The 23,768-nt window shown below is 36.3% G+C and overlaps 1 protein-coding gene across 1 annotated transcript in view; it reads right to left on the bottom strand.

Moving 5' to 3' along the window:
- Positions 1-387: 387 nt before the first annotated feature.
- Wnt6 (Wnt oncogene analog 6) overlaps positions 388-23,768 on the bottom strand; it is a 58,298-nt gene continuing 34,917 nt past the window's right edge. Inside the window, exons 3-4 of the mRNA XM_090396088.1 lie at positions 15,394-15,674; positions 388-2,083 (exon numbers count right to left, since the gene is read on the bottom strand). Of these exons, the coding sequence (XP_090252214.1) occupies positions 1,622-2,083; positions 15,394-15,674 (743 nt within the window). The 3' untranslated portion in view covers positions 388-1,621. The remainder of the gene's footprint in view (positions 2,084-15,393; positions 15,675-23,768) is intronic.

The following is a 23,768-nucleotide window of genomic DNA, read 5'->3' as shown; positions in this document are numbered from 1 at the left end:
GCCAAATTAAAAGGGAAAAAGAAAGAGAGAGAGAGAGAGAGAGAGTGTGTAATAAATTTATATATCGACAATTAGTCGCCACTTGAAGTATCATTGGTCTTCAATGAAAACAAAAATTGCTAATCTGGCCCTTTATCAAAAAATATTCGGGGACCTTTATATTAGATTGACAAGCGACGAGACGTAAACAGTTGCTATGATTTGGAGAAAGCGAGAGAGAGAGAGAGAGAGAGACGTTGGAGTAAAAGAAGGAGAAGAATAGGAAAGGCAGATTCTTTACTACGAGTACATGCTTTTCATTATAATGTTACATGACCTTTGCCATTTTTCTAGCGTAATTTAATGCCATGTAACACTGTCTGGAATTAACACAAGAAATACACGGCAAAGCATTGCATCCTTTTATTTGTAAAAAATAACAAATATCAAACTCACATATCCGATTGTCTAAGAAATAACTTACAAAACACATTTGTTGTTAGACTTAGAAATTGTTTCTTAAGGTTGTCATATAAAATGAACATTCATTGCGCACGCATGAACGCAAGTACGCACGCCACACACAGACACACACACACACACACACACACACACACACACATGATAATATTTTGCCCGATTTGTGTTTTAGTGATGCACTATATCACAAGAGCAAGTAAATTATAGTAATAAATGCACTGCACAGGGAAATTCATATATTGTTTGTTTGTAGAAACTGACAATAGATATAATGTTATTAAGTAGTAGCACTTATTCATTTCTACGAGAGATCAACGAAAATGTTATTTGTTAATGATCTCCTCCACCGGATTTCTGCTTTAGTACTATACTTTAATAACAAACAAGAACACTTTTTATTGGTCCCGTGAAGGATATATCTCAAGCGTATGGATGCGTAACATGAGACTCTGGATGCTAGTCAAATTTCTTATTACTATAATAATAATGTACATAGTTTAAATGCAAAAGAAAAAAAAACTACAAGGAAAATATCTATGTGCACAAAGACTCGTATTTACATGTTACAAAGATGTGTAGATCGTAATATAATATCAGATTCATGCCTAATAATACGTACAGTTTTAGCAAAGCGATGCATGAGTTCGATGTAGTCAGGTTTACACATTCCAAGATTGTTAGGTGGTTATATGAAACAAAAGAGATGAATTTATAAATCAACGACACGTGAATATATATCTCTTGCCATTTTTCCCCACTGTTTTGCAGAGGTCAAATGATTTTTCTACACTGTTTTATACAGATCCAGTCATGAGTTGATTCCTTGGCATCCTCGGAATCAAACAGAACTTTACTTCTCTTTCATTTTCAAACAAACATCAATAAATTAGACTGAAATGCTATGCATCCTAACAAATATAAATAGGAAATCCTTGGTTTACTTATAGGACTGAAAGAGATCAGTCATGTGAAGAAAAAGAAAGCGAGGAAAGTTTTTTCTCTACCATGTTAAACATCAGTAGGAGCACACATAAGTAAGAAACATTATCATGAATGTTCAACAAAGATAGATAGATAGATAGATAATATATATATATATATATATATATATATAGAAAGAGAGAGAGAGAGAGAGAGAGAGAGATTTAAAGTAATAACGTAACTATTTACATCGGCTAATGGCCTTTTTTCTGGGACATTCTTCACAGTTGACAATACAGCAATATTGAAAACGACATCTACATTGTACTTTTTCCCATTCTTTGGTTGTGATATAACCTCGTCCACAGCATAGCAATTCACAGCCATCAACTCCCATCGATGTGTGATTACAAATGCGTCCATGAGTCCCTAGAGACCCAGTTTTACTGTTAGGAGTGCAGAAATCCGGTGAATCCTCTGAATATACTATATCTTCTTTCTCGGGTGGTTTGATTGTAATTCCTTCTGGAATCAGTCCTTTACCATCGTTACCCGCCATCACTTTAGCAGCTCCGTTAAACTTTTCTTTCAGTCTATTTCCAACGTCTCTGAATGGAGGAAGTCGTCTCCAGCACGAAGTCGCTGCACATGAACCAGAAAGTCCATGACATTTACACACTTTTCTCATGTAACTGCTTATAGCCTGAAATAAAGGGAAAAAATTAACAGTTGGTATTAAGTTATTGTTAATTCTAATAATTGGTTTTAGGTGCATTTAGCAAAACTATTATGCATTTATGAAATTTGATTTTGTGGTACTATCCATCCACATTTATGTAATAACTCCATTCCAGCTGGATAGATTTTTATTAAAATTTGGTATTTGGAATATTTTCTAAAATTTATCGAGTCATCTGAATTTTGGATTAATTTGAGCAATCTAATTTTTAGTAAGCAAATAAATACAAAATATATATTACAGAATGACAATAAATAAACTGTCCAGTGTACATAAACTCAAAAATGTTTCTAGGTTCAATTACTGTGATAGTGAATAACGAACGATTTCACTATACAAAAATTCAATTGTAAAACGTTTTATGAATGTCTGGGGATCATGTACAACTTTAGAGGTAAAAATATCAAAGAAATTAAGTCAAACGAGGCGTTTATGACTTTTTTTATTTTCTATGTATCTTTTCGACAGAGAGAAAGAAAAAATTTGGATCTTTGATTGTTTCTCTGCTTTCGTGAATAGTATTTATGAATAGGAACAGAAATGGAATTGCAATCAGGTATCTATTTAGTTCCAACATATGTATATAAGACATGTGATCAAATAGTTTTATGAATGCATTTTATATCTTTGATATAGCATTTACCGTTGTTGCAGTGTCCCACAAAGTAGTTCGTTGCGACTGGATATAGTAACGTTTTTAACAATGGCACAAATGTGTTTTGAACTCGGCAAGAATGGTCTCCGAGATTTTCGAATCATGATGATTGAATTAATCTTCCTCCTTTCAGTGCCAACATTAATTTTAAAAAAAATAGAAAACAAAAAAAAAGAAAGAAAGAAAGAAAGAAAAAAGAAAAATACGTTGCAAAATGCGAAATTTTAGCTCTCAAATTTTTGGGCAGAAAACCTTGTGCAGCTCAAACTGTGTTGATACAATCCAAATGAGATATCCAACTAACTAGGCTAACTTTTGGAAGGAAGTACATCTATTTTGATGGACAGTTTCTTGTTTTGCGCCATATGTCCATCAGTGGAGTAGGCATAAAAATCTGCACTGACTCCTTCAAGTAGTGAGTCGAACACCTCCAGATGGATGACAAACTTGTAAATTTGATGAGAGAGGAAGTCTCTTGTTAAATAATCGAGCCTCCGTAGCTCAGTCGGTATAGACGAAGCCCTTTGGTCGGAAAGACTTAGGTTCGATTCCTGTCCAAGACATGAGGAACCTTTATCTAGTATTTTTCGACTAAAGGTGAGTTAGCCGATCTCATACGGAAGTAGGGCCTTTTTTCACCAGGAAATTCGGTTTTGTTTTGTACCCTAGAACAGGCAAGCCGGCCCCGTGAACACACACGGATTCTACAGTCATAAATACATACTTAATCCCTCATTAGGAGGGCTCAACCCTTCTAATAAGGGATTAAGTATGTATCAACTAAGGGACGGGGAGGAGGAAAAAGCGGAACCCCCCCATAATAAATAAATAAATTAGTTAACTAATTAAATACCAAATGTTTTTCTTTGTACACCGATGTCCAAAACTTAAGGACGAACTACATTTTTACCTGTATATGAAAAAAAAGTTTCATGACTACAGCCAAATGTGGACATAAAGTTATTTTCAGAATAATAATATATTATATGACATAAAAAAATGTGTTATAAATTTCATATAAATTAAATTGCAATAGTTTTTTGGCAAAAGTTACAATTTTCCTAAGGACTTAGTTAAGGAATTAATGTACAGTGCTTACAGAAATCAATGCAGAGAGACATTTCAGTACGGAATATGTCAAACCCGAACTGCAAAAGCTCTCACAACATTGTACTATGCTTAGCACCAAGTAATTCAGGAATTCTTGAGGCAAACTGGCCACACCTCATTCAGAGCAAGGATAAGACCTTGTTTGTTTTCTGGAGGGGAATTGCGAGCAGCAATGCGTTTCCCTATTGCGCCCCAAACGTGTTCTATGACATCTGGGAAGTGTGCTGGCCACTTGAATCGATTAATGCCCTCCGTCTTGTGTACGATGTGGTATGCCACTGTCATCTATAAAAATGAATTCTTCGCCTACAGTACCATAGAACATGACTTTGAAGAAATTTTTTACAATATCGTTCACCAATAAGAGTCCCTTTTCCAGCACTTGTAGCTCGGTGCGTCCATTAAGCATAATGCCTCCCTCGCCATGACCCCACACCGCCGTATCCATCCTTTTCGAGAATATTCTCGTGATGGTAAGCAATATTACTTTCATGCCAGATCAAGTGTCGTCTAGAATTGGAGGAAAGACTAAAACGACTCTCATCCGTAAAGAGTACATTAGCCCATCGGTGTCTTGTCAGTTTTATGGATACAACACCACTGAATACTGATCTACGATGAACTGTGGATAAAGGGACGCAGACTACAGGATTTCGGACGTATAGGCCTACTTGTTGCAGATGTCTTGACAGTTTGTCGAGATATTCACGTACCTGTACTTGAATGGAGCCGACCTGAAAGCTAGTTTGCCGACTGCCAAGAGCCTGGATACAACACTATGTGAGATTCCAAACTATCTGACAATATCAGCAATTCTGCGGCCTTCTTCAAGCTTTCCAATAATTCTTCCTCGCGTGAAATCATATGGATGATGTTTTTGAGACATTACAAGACATTCAAGACATAGCACGGCCTCTGAGAGGAATTCTAAGGGGTACAAATCTGAGAGGAATTTTATCAGGGGATACAAAGTTTCTTTTGGGCCTCTTACCTTCTCCATGAGCCATTCTGTGTTTCTGGCTCCGGTGCCCTGCTTTTTAACTCGGCTCAGGTAAGTTGTATTCCCCTTTCATGGGCACTGCATTCGAGTTTGCAACTTTATTCCTTCACGAAAAGAGCTTCCGAGAAACAAAATGCACTTAGCGTATCCTTTTACCTTTTATTCTGTTAAATGCTACCACATGATCTCTTTGCGCGCGATTCGAAAATTTGAATGTGTACCCGGTTTCTACTCAAAATCGCCAGTTATACAAATTGGCACAAGCTGATTCGTCTGAATTTGCGGTTGTAATCTTCAGAAATAGTGTTCGTCCTTGGGTTCTGGACACAAGTGTATTTGGAAAATATCGATACATCACACTAATTAACATATTTCCACGTTATTTGCAAATAATATCTATTATAGTGGCACAGTTAAATATACCAAATACGTATATTCAATATTCAAGTCATTATATTCAAAGGAAGGATATTTATAATGGATTCATGTTACAATTATATCAATTTCTTACTGTTTGTGATGTAAAGTTAAAAAAGAAATTTAAACTTAAAGAAACGTAGTTCTTTTATGTGTGAAATATAAAATAAAAAAAAAGTAAAATATAAGGAAGGATATTTATTTCACACTATTATTTCTAGCTATTTATAATCTAAACTTAGTTTCTGTTGTGGAATGCAAAGAATGTTCGGAATTATCATCAATAGTCACCTCACTTTACAACTTGGAAAAAACGAATCAAATGTTTTAGTTCTGCTCACTAGTTTCTCTATTTATCTATCTTTCGTAAATCTCATAATGTGACTCCTCCTTTTGGTGGAAAAATTGTTACAACATGGCAACCTGTCAGAACTATAAACGGAATCCAATAACCATTTGTAATTATCATTATTTCATGTTGATATTTCGAATGAAGTAAAAGGTAATGATTAATTCTCGATTAATTAGATTGATTCCGCTGGAATGCATTATTTATTCTTGGAATACATTGTTCCATTTTAGTATTCAAATGGAGACTGTTGTTAATATCCTGCTAATCGAACCAAACAGTCTCTCTTTCGTCTCAATTCAAACTGCGATCTGCATTTAGTTTGGGGATGGCGATTTCAGTAGCTTCGTTCAAAATTGACTTGGATTAACAGTTCTGGTTTTGTTAATCATAACGTCGCTGTCTTATGTAGGTGCAAATAAACCATATTTATTTTATATATGTGGCGGTTGGCAGTTATTCTATGGGAATACAAACTTTGTTTCACTAACTACATAAAAAAGTATATTGTGCTTATTTTAAAATTATTAAAGTCGGGGATTAAGTCAAGTAAGTCTTCGTAGAATCTATGGATCTTGAGATGAAATATTAGGATTATGAAATTAAAAAAAAAATAATGAATGTCTTTTGTCACTTCAGTTGTACGTGCCAAACAGAGAACTATAACAAGCGATTGCCGCCTCTGTTCATGCAGTTTAGAAGGACACGGGACTAAAAACAAATATGCAATTTCTTATATCGAAAGTTTTCATCTGCAATAAGACAGAAATTGCACGAAGTTCGTTTCTTCAACCGCGGACTTATTGGCACCGTGACATCAAATTCCGAAGAGGAAAAGGAAACAGATAATGTATATCACGAACCAACGCATAGTTTCGAGCCCAGACGTTTACGCAAAACGTTTAGATTTACTTGGAATTAAATTACAGCCGAAGCAACTGATTCTATGAGACCAGGGTTCTATGTTAATTGACTGTAGGTTTGACCTGTGGACAAATTTTCAGAATAAAAAATCCTGCTTTCTGAGAAGAAAGGTTACAACCACTAGCCCACTAGCGCTTGAAACTGGCTGACTTCAGTAAGTAATTTAAAAATAACAGTACATCCTAAGAACTATACTGTTAATTCTATTCACAGATAAATTTCTAAGCATGTATTTCTTCCAGTTGACGTGAAACTTAATAACTGTGCATCGGACTTTATCCCTGGGAAATGCTTATCCCTCAAAGGTAAATTTACCAGCCTGGAACTTAATATTCGCTCACTTTTAAATGAAATGAACCATCATAAAGAAATAGAATAGAAAATACAGAAATTTAGAGGGGAAAAAAAAAAACTATAGGCTTATCGCTTATGGTGTGAATCTGTTTTCATTTGTTGATCCTTTGATGCTGTTTAAATGATAATGAGATGAGTGTAGGTTTCTCAATAGCTGTTGAATAATTCATTCCTTATCACTGCAACTATGAAACTAGAGAAATTTATGGTCTTTGTACAGGCTGACCATAAAATAACTTTCCTTCTTTGGAGGCATCTATTGCTAAAACCAATAAACAGAATGAGACCAAATTTTATATTGAGACTGTCGAAGGCATGGGGAGATGATTTCCGCGAAAAAAATATTTAGTACCAAAAGTCGAAGATAAGGGAAATTTTGGCGCTGGCGGAGCCGAAAACAAGCGGATAATTACATTAAAGGCAGATAAAATGGAATAATAATATTTGGACGGTGTAAGCGACAGCCGCGTCACTCATTCCAGCTGGATATGTGGCGCGTTACAATGATAACAATAATAAGAATATTTAAGTAAAGGGATATTACATCCCATATTGTTTCTTAGCCGAATAAGAAACTCAAAGAGTTTCATGCCGAATATAGAAACTATATAAAGTTCGGCGATTCCAAGCGAGCAAATACCTGGATACTGCAGCAACTGACCCTTTAGGTAGTGCAAGCTGAGGCAACTCATATCAAAGGTGGAGCAAGCTCCGATCACTATTCTTGATATTTACCCATAATGTGAAAGGGTAAATATCAAGAATAGTGATCGGATCTTGCTCCACCTTTGATATGAGTTACCTCAGCTTGCACTACCTAAAGGGTCAGTTGCTGCAGTGTCCAGGTATTTGTTTACGCTTGGAATCGCCGAACTTTATATAGTTTCTATATTATATATTCGGCATGAAACTCTTTGAGTTTCTTGTGTGTGTGTGTGTGTGTGTGTGTGTGTGTGTGTGTGTGTGTGTGTGTGTGTGTGTGTGTGTGTGTGTGTGTGTGTGTGTGTGTGTGTGTGTGTGTGTGTGTTGGGGGGGGTCTGTATATATATATATATATATATATATATATTATGTTTATTGTGCATTTGAGGCTCTGTTTGCGCTATTTGAATAATAATAATAATTTACATATTTTTCGAACCATTTTTTCTAATTTGCTAATAATTCGGATTTAATTCAAAATTGAAATGAATTTTGACAACTTTTAGCAAATATCATATCCATTCAGAGAGGAATTAGTATACTATCAGTTTCATATGTCCAAACAATCCATCCGTTCTCAAATCATTTCCTAAAATTTTGATAGACTAATCCTCTGATTTGTTTGTTTGTTTTTGCAACGGCAAATCGTTCCTGAATTGCAGATGCTTAGTCTCAAATTCATAATTTGTTGATACCATCTGTGATTTTAATTAACTAAACAGACTCTCTAAAATATGTATTAGCGTAAATGTATTATTGTTATTACTATTATTTTCACAAAATGGGGGAGCTATTAGCTTCGTTTTGTCCATACATCTGTAAGAAGTTTATGAAGCCATCCTTATTTTTATTTCATTCGGAGTATTTTCAGGGGCACAAGCCTACAAACGTATTGAAATTCCTTATTGCACTCTCTCTGTCTCGATTATATTAAATAAAATTTGGTATTCAGAATGCATACAGGAAGATTTGATTTTCATGTTGTTTAATTAGAGTTTCAATTGGAACTTTTTAAAAAACTGACGAAACAATTCTACTTGTATTAATAATTCCGCAGTGGCTGGATCGAATGAGATTCAGGATCTCTGTTATAGCTTGTTGAATCGATTGAAATTGGTTACGATGAGATTGATTCTAGTAGTAATATTAGGGGAAAAATATTTATCAAGCGTACATAAGCCAAACACATGCTATAAATGCGGCAAAACCTTTGACACTCTTGTCAGTAATGCCGATATCCTCGAGTGGAAAGACCCGACTTCGAAACCTGGACATTTTTAGGGGCATTTTGGACCTGCAAGAAAGTTAACTGGTCGCATGCGGAGATTGAAAGTTATATTCCCGGAAACTCGAGTGTTTCATGCGGCAGTATGGACAATCTGGCCAGAATATTACATATAATTAACAGACATAATACACTGACCTCCTAACCCTAGTCTGTTCCGTCTTAATTCAAAACAACCCGAACATTTTTAGAAGCATCACTACTGGAAAGACTTCTTTGAATAATGCAAAATTGTCAAATATATCATGATAGCTCATGAAATTAACGGAAATATTGACAACTAAAACTTCAAAAAATTCACCTTCAAACATAACATTTCAAACAATTTCGAATATTATATGAAAATAAGAGCTCGTTAATCATATTACTCATTTGACATATTACTTAAAACCCAGAACAGCTAGCTCTACTTTCAAGATTGCATGACAAGAACCTTGTTTTTCTTCTTTTTGATCATTTCATTATCAATATGATTTGAAATGATAAATAGTAACCTTTTTTCCCTCTTTTCTCTATAATAGGACTTTTTTGTGGCTTGTAAATGTTCCACATTTACTGTCTTCAGCAGAGTTGTGAATTATTGTATTTAACTTTTAACCTGCCTACGATACTAATGATATTAAAGCACATTAAATATGCTGCTGCTAAATACATCTTTCTGTAACTGTCTGCAAACATCTCATTATTATTGTTATTGTTGTTGTTGTGTGTTCCTTAGGCTAATGCTAAGGTATATATTTAATCCACTGGCAACAGTAGAACCAATAACAGTATTGGACCACTAATAGGACAGTGACGCGTAACACATAGCCTCTCTCCACAAAGACAGCTCTAACCTCCATTGGTGCGTGTATAGTCTACTTTCACCAACGAGACCATGGCACACCAGACAAGTATTGCCACATTTCCCTCCAACTCGTTACTTTCCAAGTTGAAGAAATATATACTAGTACTCTAATGGTAGGTGATTTTCATAGTCCGGTGAAACAATAATATCGTGCTAATTGGAAGGCTGAAATGAGTTTGTCATGTTTAGTCTCCATTTCCTTTCCCATTTTCTTACACCATGTAGTGTGGGTGATTCCCTTCAAGAATACGCTAATCACCTTGATAAGAGTCATTTCTTCTTACATTCCGGGCTACAGCAGTAAGCAGTTGCGTAGGCCGGCCGTTAGATAGTATACGGCCGAATCTTTTGATAATTCATCAGGTGTCCGAACTGAGTAGCGAATAATTCCGCTGCTATTTACTCTGTCAGATCGTGCTTGGAGGAAGTCCAAGTATAGCGGTATGTGAGAGACGCTGTGAAATCACACATGGATAGTACTGGGTACTCTCTGTGTGAGTGACATATTCACTAAATGTCATCACCACACTTCATGTTCCTACACTGTGATTATTTTTCTGATATCAGCAACCATGGAAGGACTTCCACACAGAAACTACAAAAAAAAAAAAAATCATCGTCCACTTCATCAACATCTGTGGCCCTTAACACAAACATAAATGATTATCACCATCACTTACAGGCATCTAAACGAGACCTGGTATTCTCAGGGAACATCAACTGTGTAACCTGACCAGTTAAGTCTCCCTCAACTATTCGATATGCCATGGCATATGTGATACGACATGTTAGGAGGCAAACGTATGATGCTCCTCTTTATGATCTTCCCTTGCCACATTTGTTGTATGCATTTACTTTTTTACCGATGTCTTCTGATAATCACTCTGACTGGTTTTATTAGTAATGTAGAAAGCTTGGTTATCTGTATATACCCAAAGGGTAACATCATCTTTGTGGCTATTTCAATGTTCATAATCCAAATTGGCTTCCCTTCTCTAACGCAGCTGATCAAGCTAAAAGAAATGTCAAAGTATTCGCCCTTAGGGATGATCTAATACAAATTGTCCATCTACCCACCAAAATATGAAATGTTCCTCACCATCCTCCTAATACTTCACCTTTTCTTCATCAGCTCTCCTTCAAAATAAAATGCGGATGCTTGTTTGCTTTCCTGTTGGAAATTCACCAACAGGAAAGCAAACCAGGTGGTCATAACCTGGTACACGTTTCATTTTTTATTAAACCTCTTTCACACTCTAATCATTTTCATTGTCGTTTCCACTCTCCATGTCCAAATAAATAACCGGGTCATTATTCCGAACACTATCGAAGTCTTAGAGTTCTCTAATGTGTGTGGTAAAGCCGTCTAAAATAAACATTTGAAATATTATTCCAGGCTGCTCAAAGTCAAAACGCACAGCTCATACTCATCCTATACTACAACTTGAAACAAATCTTTAAAAAAAATCAACAAATCCAAAACTGACTTTGAAAAGGTAATAATAAGAAAATTTGCTTCGCTTCCTGTTCAAACGGTAGGCGAGCCTGCTTCCCATTCCAAGGCTATTTTGCTGCGACTTCTGCTGTTGATGTTCTATCTCGCTCACTTCGAGCTGGCACCATTGCTATATCACTGAAAGATAAGACTGACGTACTGAAAACATTCTTCTCCCCCAAATTTTGTATATATGCGACTAAAGGAAATGACTTCCAAATGTTGCGAAAGTTTGCAGGAATACATACTTCCCACTACATAAAGAACATAACAGAAAGTCTCCCTTTGTATAGACATCCTAATCTAGATGTCTATACAAAGTTTTCATTATATTGAAAGAATGCTAAATGAACCAAAAAAGTAAAAGAACGGTGGTGGAAAATGTTCAAGAGGAATGCAGTCTCTTCTTCTTTTCACTAATAAGCGTAAATGCTTGTATTGCCTCAATTTTCAAATACCATCCAGCCATCTTTTCATTGGTCTTCCTCTATTTCTGTTTCGCTTTGTTATCAACTTCTTTACTTTCTTTGCCCATCTGTTATCCTTTTTACAATTTTTTCTGATTTTTGAGTTCCAGATTTTGTTTGATATTGAAAGTTTATTTTTCACTTGGTCAGACTATAATAAATTTAGTTTAATCCTTTATCCAAGTGTGTGCAAACAAAGTTTGCGCCTGAAAGTATCTTCAGGACTGGGGTAAAGTGGTACAACACTGGGCAACTCCTTGCAAAGGTGGAGCAAGCTACCAACACTAATATCTCAGTATCTCCCATAATGCAAAACACATCTCTTTGCGGATATGTATAATGTTCTGCATTAAGGGAAGGGCCACCACCCAGACTAGTTTCGACTTTTATTGAGGTCTCTTCAGTGGGAGCCAGCAGGCAGAAGCATTAGCAAGGTCATCTCCTCCTATAGGAGCTGCCAAACGGTGTGCCACCTTTTTATAAATTTGATAAAGGATTAAACTAAATTTATTATAGTCTGACCAAGTGAAAAATAAACTTTCAACATCTTTCTCTAAATCCAGAGTAATTTAATAAAAAGGTGGCACACCGTTTGGCAGATCCTATAGGAGGAGATGCCCTTGCTAATGCTTCTGCCTGGTATCTCCACTTGGGCCTGGCTCCCACTGAAAAGACCTCAATAAAGTTGCCATTCTGCTTGTTTATTAATACCGTCCACAGTGATGGCACTAACCTTGAAACCAATCTGCTTTGCTCGTGAAGCTACAAAAACAATTACAATGCTGTTGCTGTTGCTGTAAATCCCACATTGTTTTAAAACCGAATAAGAAACTCAAATATCGGAATCAAAGAGTTTCATTCCGAATATAGTAATCGCCGATATTTTTATAGTTTACTATATTCGGCATGAAACTCTCTGATTCCAATCTTTGAGTTTCTTATTCGGTTTTAAAACAATCTGGAATTTAATATCCCCTTAATTTAAATAATGTTTATATCGCCGAAATGAAGCCTATTGGCTCTTTATATTTAAGTAACTTAATGGGTGCACCTGTTTGGCAACTCGTATAGCAGAGTATATGAGTTCCTTTCGCTATACCCTTTGGTATTAATTTAGTCTAGCTACTCACTGATGAAGCCTCAAAAAAGGCTGAAACCGGTCTGGGTAGTGACCTCCTGCCATAATGTAATAACAGCATACATTTCCTAGGAAATGTGTTTTTACATTATGGAAAATACCAAGAATAGCGATCAGAACTTTACCACCTTTGCTGCGAGTTGCCCGGTATTGTACTACGTACTAGGACTACTTGCATTAGCTCACGCTAGTAATCGCCGATATTTTTATTGTTTATATAGTCGGCATGAAACTCTCTGATTCCAATCTTTGAGTTTCTTATTCGGTTTTAAACAATGTGGGATTTAATATCCCCTTAATTTAAATAATGTTTATATCGCCGAAATGAAGCTTATTGGTTCTTTATATTTAAGTAAAAATTCCATGTTTGGTATCTCGAACAGAATTTCAGAATTATCGAATCCTTATTTCATCCTCGGTACTAATGGTAATTAATAAACACTCTTTAACCCGCATGCTCTGGCTTTGAATCCCACTGTGGATATGGATATTTGTTAATGTTTTTAGGCGGTAAATTAATTCATCGCCTGGTGCGAAACTATAACACCCTGCTTATTGCCAGAAGTTTTTAAAAAGTACCATGTTTGGTCTCTACAGCAGGATTGACAGATTATCCTACTTAACCAGTCCACGATAAAAACAAAATAAAAAAAAAGTGTGCTTGTAGTGCACATTTACAACCTTCCATGGTATAATTAATTTAAAGAAACATTTTGGACTATGTGAGCCTTCAGAGCAACCTCAGTACACTGGACTCGATTTTAAAAGATTACAGAAATACTCTTTCAAAAGCATTGAGATCAGTAATGAGGACGGGATGTTAATCTATTAAAAGTTATCATATTCTTGAACTACAAATGCCCTATAACATGGAATCTTATTTTATTTGCCCTCATTCGGAGTGTCCATCATATGCCGTATATAATCGACTTGAATAAGGTGTACTTTGTAGCAAGTATGTTTAAGTAGGTCTGACCATTAAGCCGTTACTCTGTTGGTATCAGGAAAACGAAGGAGTGCCAGGAGAACGTGCGTTCACCTTCCAGTATCATAATATGTGAAATCTATTGGCTTCGTGTTGTTGTTCTCGTGTGGGATTACCCCAATTTTCCTCATCCGTCCCTTAGGATCGGTTGAGGTTGTGCCCTCCAAAGACAGACTTCTAAGTATGTGTTTTTTGATTGTAGATCCATCTGTGTTCACGGAGTCGGCTTGCCTGTTCTGAGGGATGAAAAACCTCGAGTTTCCGGGAGAAAAAAACACTCTACCTCCGTATGAGACCGGCTAACTCACCTTTAGTCGAAAAAGACCAGGTTCCTCACGTCATAGACGGGAATCGAACCCAGGTCTTTCCACCAAAGGGCTTCCTCTATACCACCTGAGCTACTGAGGCTCTATATTGCTTTGTGTTATTTTCTATATATAATTGTTCCTCCATGTTTGCATGAAATAGCAGGAAACGGATTCATCACTCCATGCGAACTTTCTTCAATTTCCTAATGCCTTTGTTAAAGTTCCTTCTTCCACTTAGCCGTAGTTTCTTGTGTTTGCTGAACAGTGTACTACTTTTGATGGGTGTCTTCTGCTATAACCTCCCCCATTCAAAACAGTGTGTAATACATGGCGTATTCAAATACATTTTCTTCTCAGTACTTAGTGTAATGCGTAGCCATTTTACATATTTGTAATATATGTATTAAGCTTGACGATCCTATCAACCATCTTCAGCTGATTCCAGCTAAATGCTCGAAGTTGATTTGATCTTTTCTGTTTATCATACGATTCTGTGATATATACCACAGGTATATGACTAGCAACGGTTTCCAAAAATATTATTTCCTGCCAGTCTTACTTCCACTCTCGTCTCTATCCTGTTTGAAGTCACAATTATTGTTCACTAACATACAAACGTAGATACTGTCTACGTGGAAATCTCCCATCCTGGTTGGTCAAGCAGATAATGTACCCACACGCACCAACCGACAGGCTGCGGGTTCAAATCTCACTGTGTACATAGATGTCTGTGAATGTACTTCGGTAGTATATGAAGTTCATCCCCTGATGATGATGATGATGATGCTACTACTACCCGCTTATTGGAGGACTGAAGTGACCTGAAACATTAGTTGCTAAAGCAAAATTCCTGAATTATGTAACATTTAGTCCACTCGGTTACAGGCATAAATACTTGCCCTTAAGGTATTGAGCAGATGAGAGACATGATGACTGCATTAATTTGATATGACCCCTAATAACGGGATTCTATCCATCCCCTGCATATGGGTTCAAGAAGAATAAATGAATCTTGTCAGTAATACGTTGTCATTAATATGACTTTTGTTGGATGTGTTGGCAGGTTCTGAAAGTTCTGTTTTAAAATTACTAAAATTTGTTTTTCCTGCTTAGTATAAAATAATGATGAATGTTTGCCATAATTTCTTTTAATAGTACAATGCTATGCTATGCTACTGACCACCTCATAATTTTCCATCCTGAGTATATTATAATGCGAACTGACTTAGTTTACTCACCAGACGTCCGGCTTCATAATTATGGGTCAAAAGGAGCGTCTTAACGTCACTTCTTCTCCGGAAATGATCATCCATGAATTCTTTTGATTTCCGATATCCAAAGTTGATATTGTCACTGCAACCTCCCCATTCCCATCTGGATTCGGTACTGTCTGGATTGTCAGTTGGAATTCTTCTGTCGCACGAACAGTCTGATAGGTGTCCAGAACTACATTCTTGCGTTACTTCATATGTCACACCAGCAGCTGTGATGGCATTAACAAACCCTGTTTCTCTTGTGTCTGTCAATAAAATAATTAACTAAATAAACAATGAATAACATGACAAGACAAATAATTAAAAATATATCGATTTTTTCGATAACTGTTAATCTCTATCGATGCACAACGTTAGCATTTATATATTTTTTTTTTCAGAATTTTATTTTTATTTCTTTACACAGACGCATAAAAATTGTTGCTTTGTTGACTTTCTACACACACACACACACACACACACACACACACACACACACACACACACACACACACACACACACACACACACACACACACACACACACACACACACACACACACACAGAGAGAGAGAGAGAGAGAGAGATTTGTCCTATCCGGATACATCAAGCATTCTTATTGAGGTTTTTGGTGCACATCCCCAAATGTGAGAACAGTATTCTATGAAAAATTCTATAAAATAAAAGAAGTTGAAGAAATGATTTTTGTGATTATCTGCAGTTTCTTAATTGTGTATTTTAAACTCATGTTTTCTTGTCTCATTTCCTTGTATTACTTGTGCAATTTTAGTGTTTTTTGCTTTAAAGTATTTCTTACTGAGCAAATTTATTTTTCATGTGTTCTTTCCTTTCACTTTACTTGCTGTATTCCAGTGTTTCAACCGTGAGTTACTGAAGTTCATTTTGTCATTCATTTTATGATCTTATTACATCAGGCATGAGGTAATTAACTCTTGTACCTTTTACTTTTTCTATCTTTTTATTACCATTTTAAATATTTCTCAAATTAAAGTTATCACCTCAAAACTGCAGTGGTCATCAACATGTGTCTCCAGATATATCTGCTTTTACAAATCATGAAACATTAAGTGCGTTCTTTCACACACACACACACACACACACACACACACACACACACACACACACACACACACACACACACACACACACACACACACACACACACACACACACACACACACACACACACACACACACACACACACACACACACACAATTTCGGTCACTAATAGGCGGGCAATGCCCATTATACAGCACCTATCCTTGTCAATATTCTGCCTCCTATTCCGTCGATGTAACCAGTTTACACAAAAATGGGGGCTCTGACATATCCAAAGAGCATTCCCGCTACCTCCTAAAGTTTACTTGTCCCATTAATTACATTCATCCGCTATATTGATCACTCTCCAAATTCCGAAAACAACTCTGACCTCCTTACCTTCTTATTCCTGAAGTTAGGCTTTCTACTATCCAGCTATCCAGGTAGTAAAATCATTTTTCCTAAGTGACCCTAATCTTCACAACTCCGAGTGGCTTCTCTTTTCCAACACTACTGACCAGTATCTAGATGACATGGGGTATTATTTGCAATAAGCAAAGACCTAACGTAAATCGTGCATCTACTAACCTGAATATCTGATAACTCTCTACACTTTCCCAATACCTTTGGGAGAATGTAGAGATCTTTTATTAGCCAGTTTTCTATCTTCTCCTCTCATAATATTGTATACAACTTTCCTCTCTCACAGAAAGCCCTTGCTCCAGCCTCTTCAACTTCTTGTCCTTTGGCACTACAAATCCCCGACCAGGATTTCTACTCTTTCTTTCTATGATCACATTACTGCTTCCATTCTTTTTATCCCAACATATCCCCTGCACGAGTTACAAAAATTATTCTTACCTGCACAAAGGCCTTCATTCTCCAGTTAATCCAAACTTCCCGCAGCTTTATGAGCTATGACGAAAGGTATACCAAAGCAGTCGAAGAAAAATATTCAGAATACTGCATGGCTTGCAACAGGAACTCTAGCTTCATACTGGGCCTATGCTAAAGCACACAATAAACAAAACAAATTATCTGTCAGGAAATCTAAATCTGACTTCATAAAGGCCTATAGTAGGAAGCAAGGGTTCCTGTTGCAAGCCATATGCGGTATTCTGAATATTTTTCTTGAACGATGACCTTTCACAAGTGAAGGTACAACTTTCACTCGCCTTCTGTCCAAGTGAAAGTTCTGCCTTCCCTTGCAAAAAGTCATTGGAGGCAATATCTATTCGTTTCCACCACTCTCATTCAGATGGCACCACTGTCACACCACCTAAAGATAAAGCTAACCTCCTGGCATCATTCTTTTCCTCCGGTTTCTGCATTAATAACTAGGGTAAATCGCCTCTTACCATACTAGAAATAATGTGCAACTTCATGTGCTTTTTCAGAAAAAAGACTCATGAAGTGATTAGCGCATCTGCTCTCCAACCAGCAGGTCGCGGGTTCGAATCCCTCGGTGGGCATGGATTTTTGTGATTGCCTTTAGATAAGAAATATAAATAAAAATTATAAAAAAATAGAATACGATATCTTTAGCCTAGTCATGGTACTAATGTACTATAGGTTTACAATAGTTCATGAGCGAGAACCAAACATCACCCGAGTCCTCTCCAAAATAATGGAGGAGTAAGTAATCAACAATCAACTTCTTTAGGCCTAGAAGTTAATTAGTGACCACACTCTATATCCACGGCTGACCTCTAAGCCTAATTGCCCATCACTGGACACGTGCCATGGAAAAGTTTGGAGAAAACATGTGCTATCGCTTTTCACATTTTCAGAGCATTTGTGTTGTCTGTCTGTTACACAAGAATATGTCTATATATGTAATTCAATTTTGATTTTAATCGAATAATTTTATTGATTCCATTGAAATAAAATTTGACAAAATGACTCGACCGATACTGTAATTCTTAACTGGCTAGATGGAATTTAATGAAATCTAGTACTTATAAGGTTCTCTGTTAAAATTCGTCAAATTGTTTCAATGTTAGTTTCAATTGGACAACTTATAATGCAAAATTAATCAAAACAAAATTGGATGGCAAGTGTTCGTAGGCCATCAAGTAAAAAAAAAAAAAAAAAAGTAATTGTCGATTATCTTAAATCGGTGCATTTCATAATTGCCTTCTTGTATAGTGATACCACAATTTATTAATAATTCACAATTGAACCCAGTGTCTTTTTTCGTATATGTATAGCTAATAAGTTTGTTTTGCCTACTGTGTCGTTGAAAAGATTCATTTGAAACTCCGCGACATATTTACTAACCATCCTAAACACCAAAATTTTATTAAATTTGATACGAAGATATCAATTGAACATGTTAGCAAGATAAAATATTTAGGAATAGAAATAAACAATTACAGCATCACAAAATGAAGTACATACATAAACAAAGCTATTGGAATATCTGGATGTCTCAACAGCTTCGAAGAATAAAAATAGAAGCACAGAAACCAAAAATAAGAATCTACGGAGAAGTAGTCAGACTAGTACTAACATATGCAGTAAAAACAAGTACAATAACTACTGAAATTAGACAAAATTAATGAATCCACTAAGATGAAAAACATTAAGAAAGACTGAAGGTGTAACCATATTAGACAAAATCAGAGAAACTAACAAAGCAGAGAAAATTGTAAAATGTGGCCAATAAATGACTGGATCCAAAAACGGAAAAAAGAACGGGAAAATCATATAAAAAGGATGAAGGACAGAATATATAACATAAATAATAATAATAATAATAATAATATAATCAATTTCCTGAACTGTACCCTCAAGGGGTGTTTAGGCTACTATGATAGCGCTTCATGATTAAGTTTACATTATTATTAACCTCCTATCTATACTTTTCCTCCAAATTAGTCTATTACTTGTCAGCATTCCAATATTGTGATATTTAACATTTCGTGCTTCTAAGAGTGAATCACTTCTGACTGAATCAATCCACCGAGACTTTGGTCTTCCTCTGGGTCTGTTTCCTGCCATCTTGGCATCAAACACTTATTCTGCTAACCTTTCTTCGCCTATTCTATTTAAGTAGCCATACCACCTTAGATTAGCTCTTCTTATACATTATTGAATGTTAACAATGTCAAGTTACTTATAATATCTTCATTTTAATATGATTCTTCCATTGATGCCATGTGTTCTCTCACCTAATTTTTCTCAGAACCCTCAGAACTCTCTGTAGTCTCTAGTCTTTAATCAAGTGCTTTGTTTCTCGCCCAACTCTCAGATTCATAACCTAAAATTTATTTGAACACTGTCTTGTATATACTGCTAATTTGGTGTTTTAGCTAGTTTCGTTCTTATTCCATATAAATTTATTCAACTGACTGCCCACTATACCACCTTTGCTTATTCTGTTGTCTATTTCCAGATTTAATCCAGAATGCTATTTTGACTAAAAACTGTGCCTAAATAGCTGAAGTATTTCACTTGTTCTATAGGATCTCCATTCAGAATGCAGTTGATGTTCAATGTTTCTGCCTATTTTCATAATTTTGGTCTTTTTATTGCTGATTTTCATACCAAATTTGTTACAGCTGTTATTCAACTTAGTTAAAGAATCATGGAGACCTGCACTAGATGTATTTAGAAGTACAACACCATTTGCATAAAGCAAAGAGCTAAGTTTGACATCACCAATTCTAATATCAGCCTAATGCCACTTTCTTTCATAATGTGTTCTATATAGATGATAAGTAAGAGTGGAGACAACGTTCATCCTTGTTTTCTCCCTGATTTTACTTCAAACTTTCTTGCTGTATTTCCTTCAATTCCAACGGCTGACATCTTAAATATAGACTGTGTCTATATTTGGAGTATATGTAGACTATGTATATATAAGTGGAGACAGCGTGCATCCTTGTCTTATCCCTGATTTTACATCAAACAAACTTGCTGTATTTCCTTTAATTCCAACTGCTAACATCTTAAATATCGACTATGTATTACTCTGTACAATGCTCCATTTATCCTATATAATTGTAGTGTTTTGAAAAGCTTAAGGGTCAAGGGGTCGCTTAAGGATCAAAGTCAAATAACTGGGAGGAGACCTTAACATTGCCTTTCAGAAATGCGGAGAACTGACTGGGCTTCTTACCGAATGTCCAGTCCTCACCTTCATGTAGTCCACCCCGTTAGTGGGTCTCTATAAGGTACTGAACAAACGAGAATGGACTGGCAATTTCGGACTTAGCCGACAAAATTTTACTCTCTGTTGACTTAAACCACATAATAATAATAATAATAATAAGAATAAGAAGTACAATAACAGTAACAAAAAAAAAAATTTTGACAGCTATTCGTGTACCTTCCTTGATTTACGAATGACTGAAAAAATTATTTAACAAGAAATTATAGGGAACTTCAGCTTAGTTTCACCATCAAAAATATTAGAGAAGTATTCCTAGGCTGTGCGGTCTTGTGATTTGTATAGAGTAAGAAGCCAGACAAAGGAAAAGTAATCTTGACAGAAAAAGGATGCCAAGTTAACTATAGAAGTAATCTTTATCCAGGAAAAGCTTAGAGTAATCATCAGTCCCAGAAGGAAGATCTATTCTTGACTGTTAGCTTAGCATTATTAAAGATAAAGAGGGGGGCGAGGGAAGACCTGAGATCTTTTTTTGTGAGAAAAAGACAAAATTTTGTTTTGGAAGAATTAAAGAATGTCATCGTCCGATAGAAGGATGGTATGGTGATCAGTGTTCAAAGCACTGATGGTAGATGATCGTAAAGCTTGAGGTATTTGATCGCCGCAAGGTTTGTTAAAGTGCTGTTAACTATTAACAGTGCTATCAACAGGGACTTTGAGGTCAGTAAAACAAGAATATGTGTGTGTGTATATATATATATATATAAAGAGTTCCATACAAACGAATGTTTTTTATTCTAACTCAGACGAAGGCCGCCAGCACATTGTAAACTGGACTCAAACTACTAATATCCATGTGTGCGTTCCATAGTATGAGTTCCATACAAACGAATACTACGCGCTGTCGCGAGTGCGCCAGTACTGAACAGAAGCAACGTGTGCGTCCGAGAGATTGTAACTCAGGCTGTTGTTGATGTGAGAGGAATCTAGAGAAATTTCTCTTGATTCAACAATCTTTCTTTCGAGTTCATCGTAGCACACATGGATATTAGTAGTTTGAGTCCAGTTTACAATGTGCTGGCGGCCTTCGTCTGAGTTAGCAGAAAAAAGAACGTGGCTAGAGAGAGCGCAAGCTCTAGTCCTGTTATAGGAGATATCTCTACGGTGTTCATCCAAACGTAGAAGGATGGATTTGGCAGTCTGTCCATAATAAGGCTTTCCGCAATCACACAAAATCTTGTAGATCCTGGAAACTGAGTAGGAAGATGTTTCTGTTTATGTTTGCAAAGTAATGAACGAAGTTTTGGAAGCGTAGTGTAGCACGTTTTGAAGTTAAATTTCTTGAGAATCTTTGCCAGTTTTGGTGAAAGAGAGCTGATGTAAGGCAAGGAGATGAAGGCTCTTGGGGGAGGGGGATCTTCAGTAGTAGTTGAGTGCCTGGGGGAAAGAAATTTGTCAATCTTCTTTGGAGAGAAGCCATTGTTAATAAACGTTTTTTTAAGAAAACTGAGTTCATTTATAATTTCTGTTTCTTCGGTAAGAAACAGAAATTATAAATGTCTTTCTTATATATATATATATATATATATACACATACATTTGTGTGTGTGTGTGTGTGTGTGTGTGTGTGTGTGTGTGTGTGTGTGTGTGTGTGTGTGTGTGTGTGTGTGTGTGTGTGTGTGTGCGCGTGTGCGCACACATGTATACACACACACACACAAATGTGTGTATATATATATATATATATATATACTAGGGGGCTCCCCCCCTGGCGCCTACGGCGCCCAACCCCCTCGAGTTCCGGGCTGGTAAGCCGGTAAGCTGGTAAGATAAAAAACGTTTCAAATTTCGGCTTACCTTTTCATATATATATATACATAAGAAACAGGGCGAAAATTTTCTCTCTTTATCCTTTTTCAAAATTTATCCTTTCAAAGTCGGATTTGGATTTGTTGATCTTTTAGCAGAGTTGGCTTGGCGAAACAACCTTAAAGAACAGTCTAGGGTTTGGGGTGGAGCGATAAAAACACTCGTCGAACAATTCATTCTGTTATTCGTTCAAAGAAGGTGGTTGGATGGGGAGAACAGAGACATTAATCAGACTATCTGTATGAATAAATATTCCAGAAAGTTACCTAACTTTGCTTGAGTGTTGAATGCCCATGTCGTTTCATATAACTGTATTTCTCTATAATATTCACATAATATTCATATTCATAATATTCATAAAAAATCATATTAAGTGGGCTAAGGAAGTGAAATAGCTTACATAAGTAGAGAATTATTTAGGAATAATAGTTAAGTTATTATGCCCTTATCTTATATTTCCTAACCCCTTTTATTGTCATTAGATGTTTAATATTATCAAAAAAGTCAAAGTTTATCTCATCAAGCAGAATCTATGGTATATGAGTATATAGCTATGTTATTATTTCACAGTCCTGAGCGCTCTCTCTCTCTCTCTCTCTCTCTCTCTCTCTCTCTCTCTCTCTATCTCTATCTCTATCTATCTATCTATCTATCTATCTATCTATATATCTAGCACGAATACCTTTATGAAGTTCTAAAGGCATTTGGCTATGGTCCTCTCATCATTGAAACAGTGCAATTGCTTTACAGAGATGCACACTTCTGTTTAAAAATCAACAACAGGCTCACTCGCACTTTGTCATACTCTCGAGGGATCAAGCAAGGATGTCCCCTCTCTGGTCAATTATACACACTGGCCATAGAACCCTTCTTAAAAAGAATACACGACACCATCATCTCCAAACGAACCAGAATAATAGAACCACATCAAAAAATTACCTTATCAGCATATGCCGATGACGTCACTGTAATAGTACGAAATGAAGAAGAAATGACAGTAACCGAGGAAGCACACATACTATATGCACAAGCCTCAGGGGCCAAATTAAATTCTGCCAAAACCACGAGCTTGTGGTCAGGCAGATGGAAGTCTAGAAATGATTCTCCGATCGAATGTACCTGGTCACGCGAAGGACAAAGATACTTAGGTGTGCACCTTGGCAACACCAAAATATATAACACACTGAACTGGACACAGCTGCACAATCGTTTTAAACAGGTGCTAGGTAAATGGAACAGCGTTCGTTCCATGTCTTCACTTAGAGGAAGAGTACTAATAGTTAACCAGATGGCTGCGAATGTCTTATGGCATACC

This window comes from Typopeltis vanoorti, chromosome 7 (genome assembly GCF_054136105.1).
Source record: "Typopeltis vanoorti isolate ZY-2024b chromosome 7, IOZ_Tvanoo_1.0, whole genome shotgun sequence".
NCBI classification, from domain to species: Eukaryota; Metazoa; Arthropoda; class Arachnida; order Uropygi; family Thelyphonidae; genus Typopeltis; species Typopeltis vanoorti.
The sequence above is the reverse complement of the archived record's forward strand: the minus strand, read 5'-3'. Positions and strand labels throughout refer to the sequence as shown.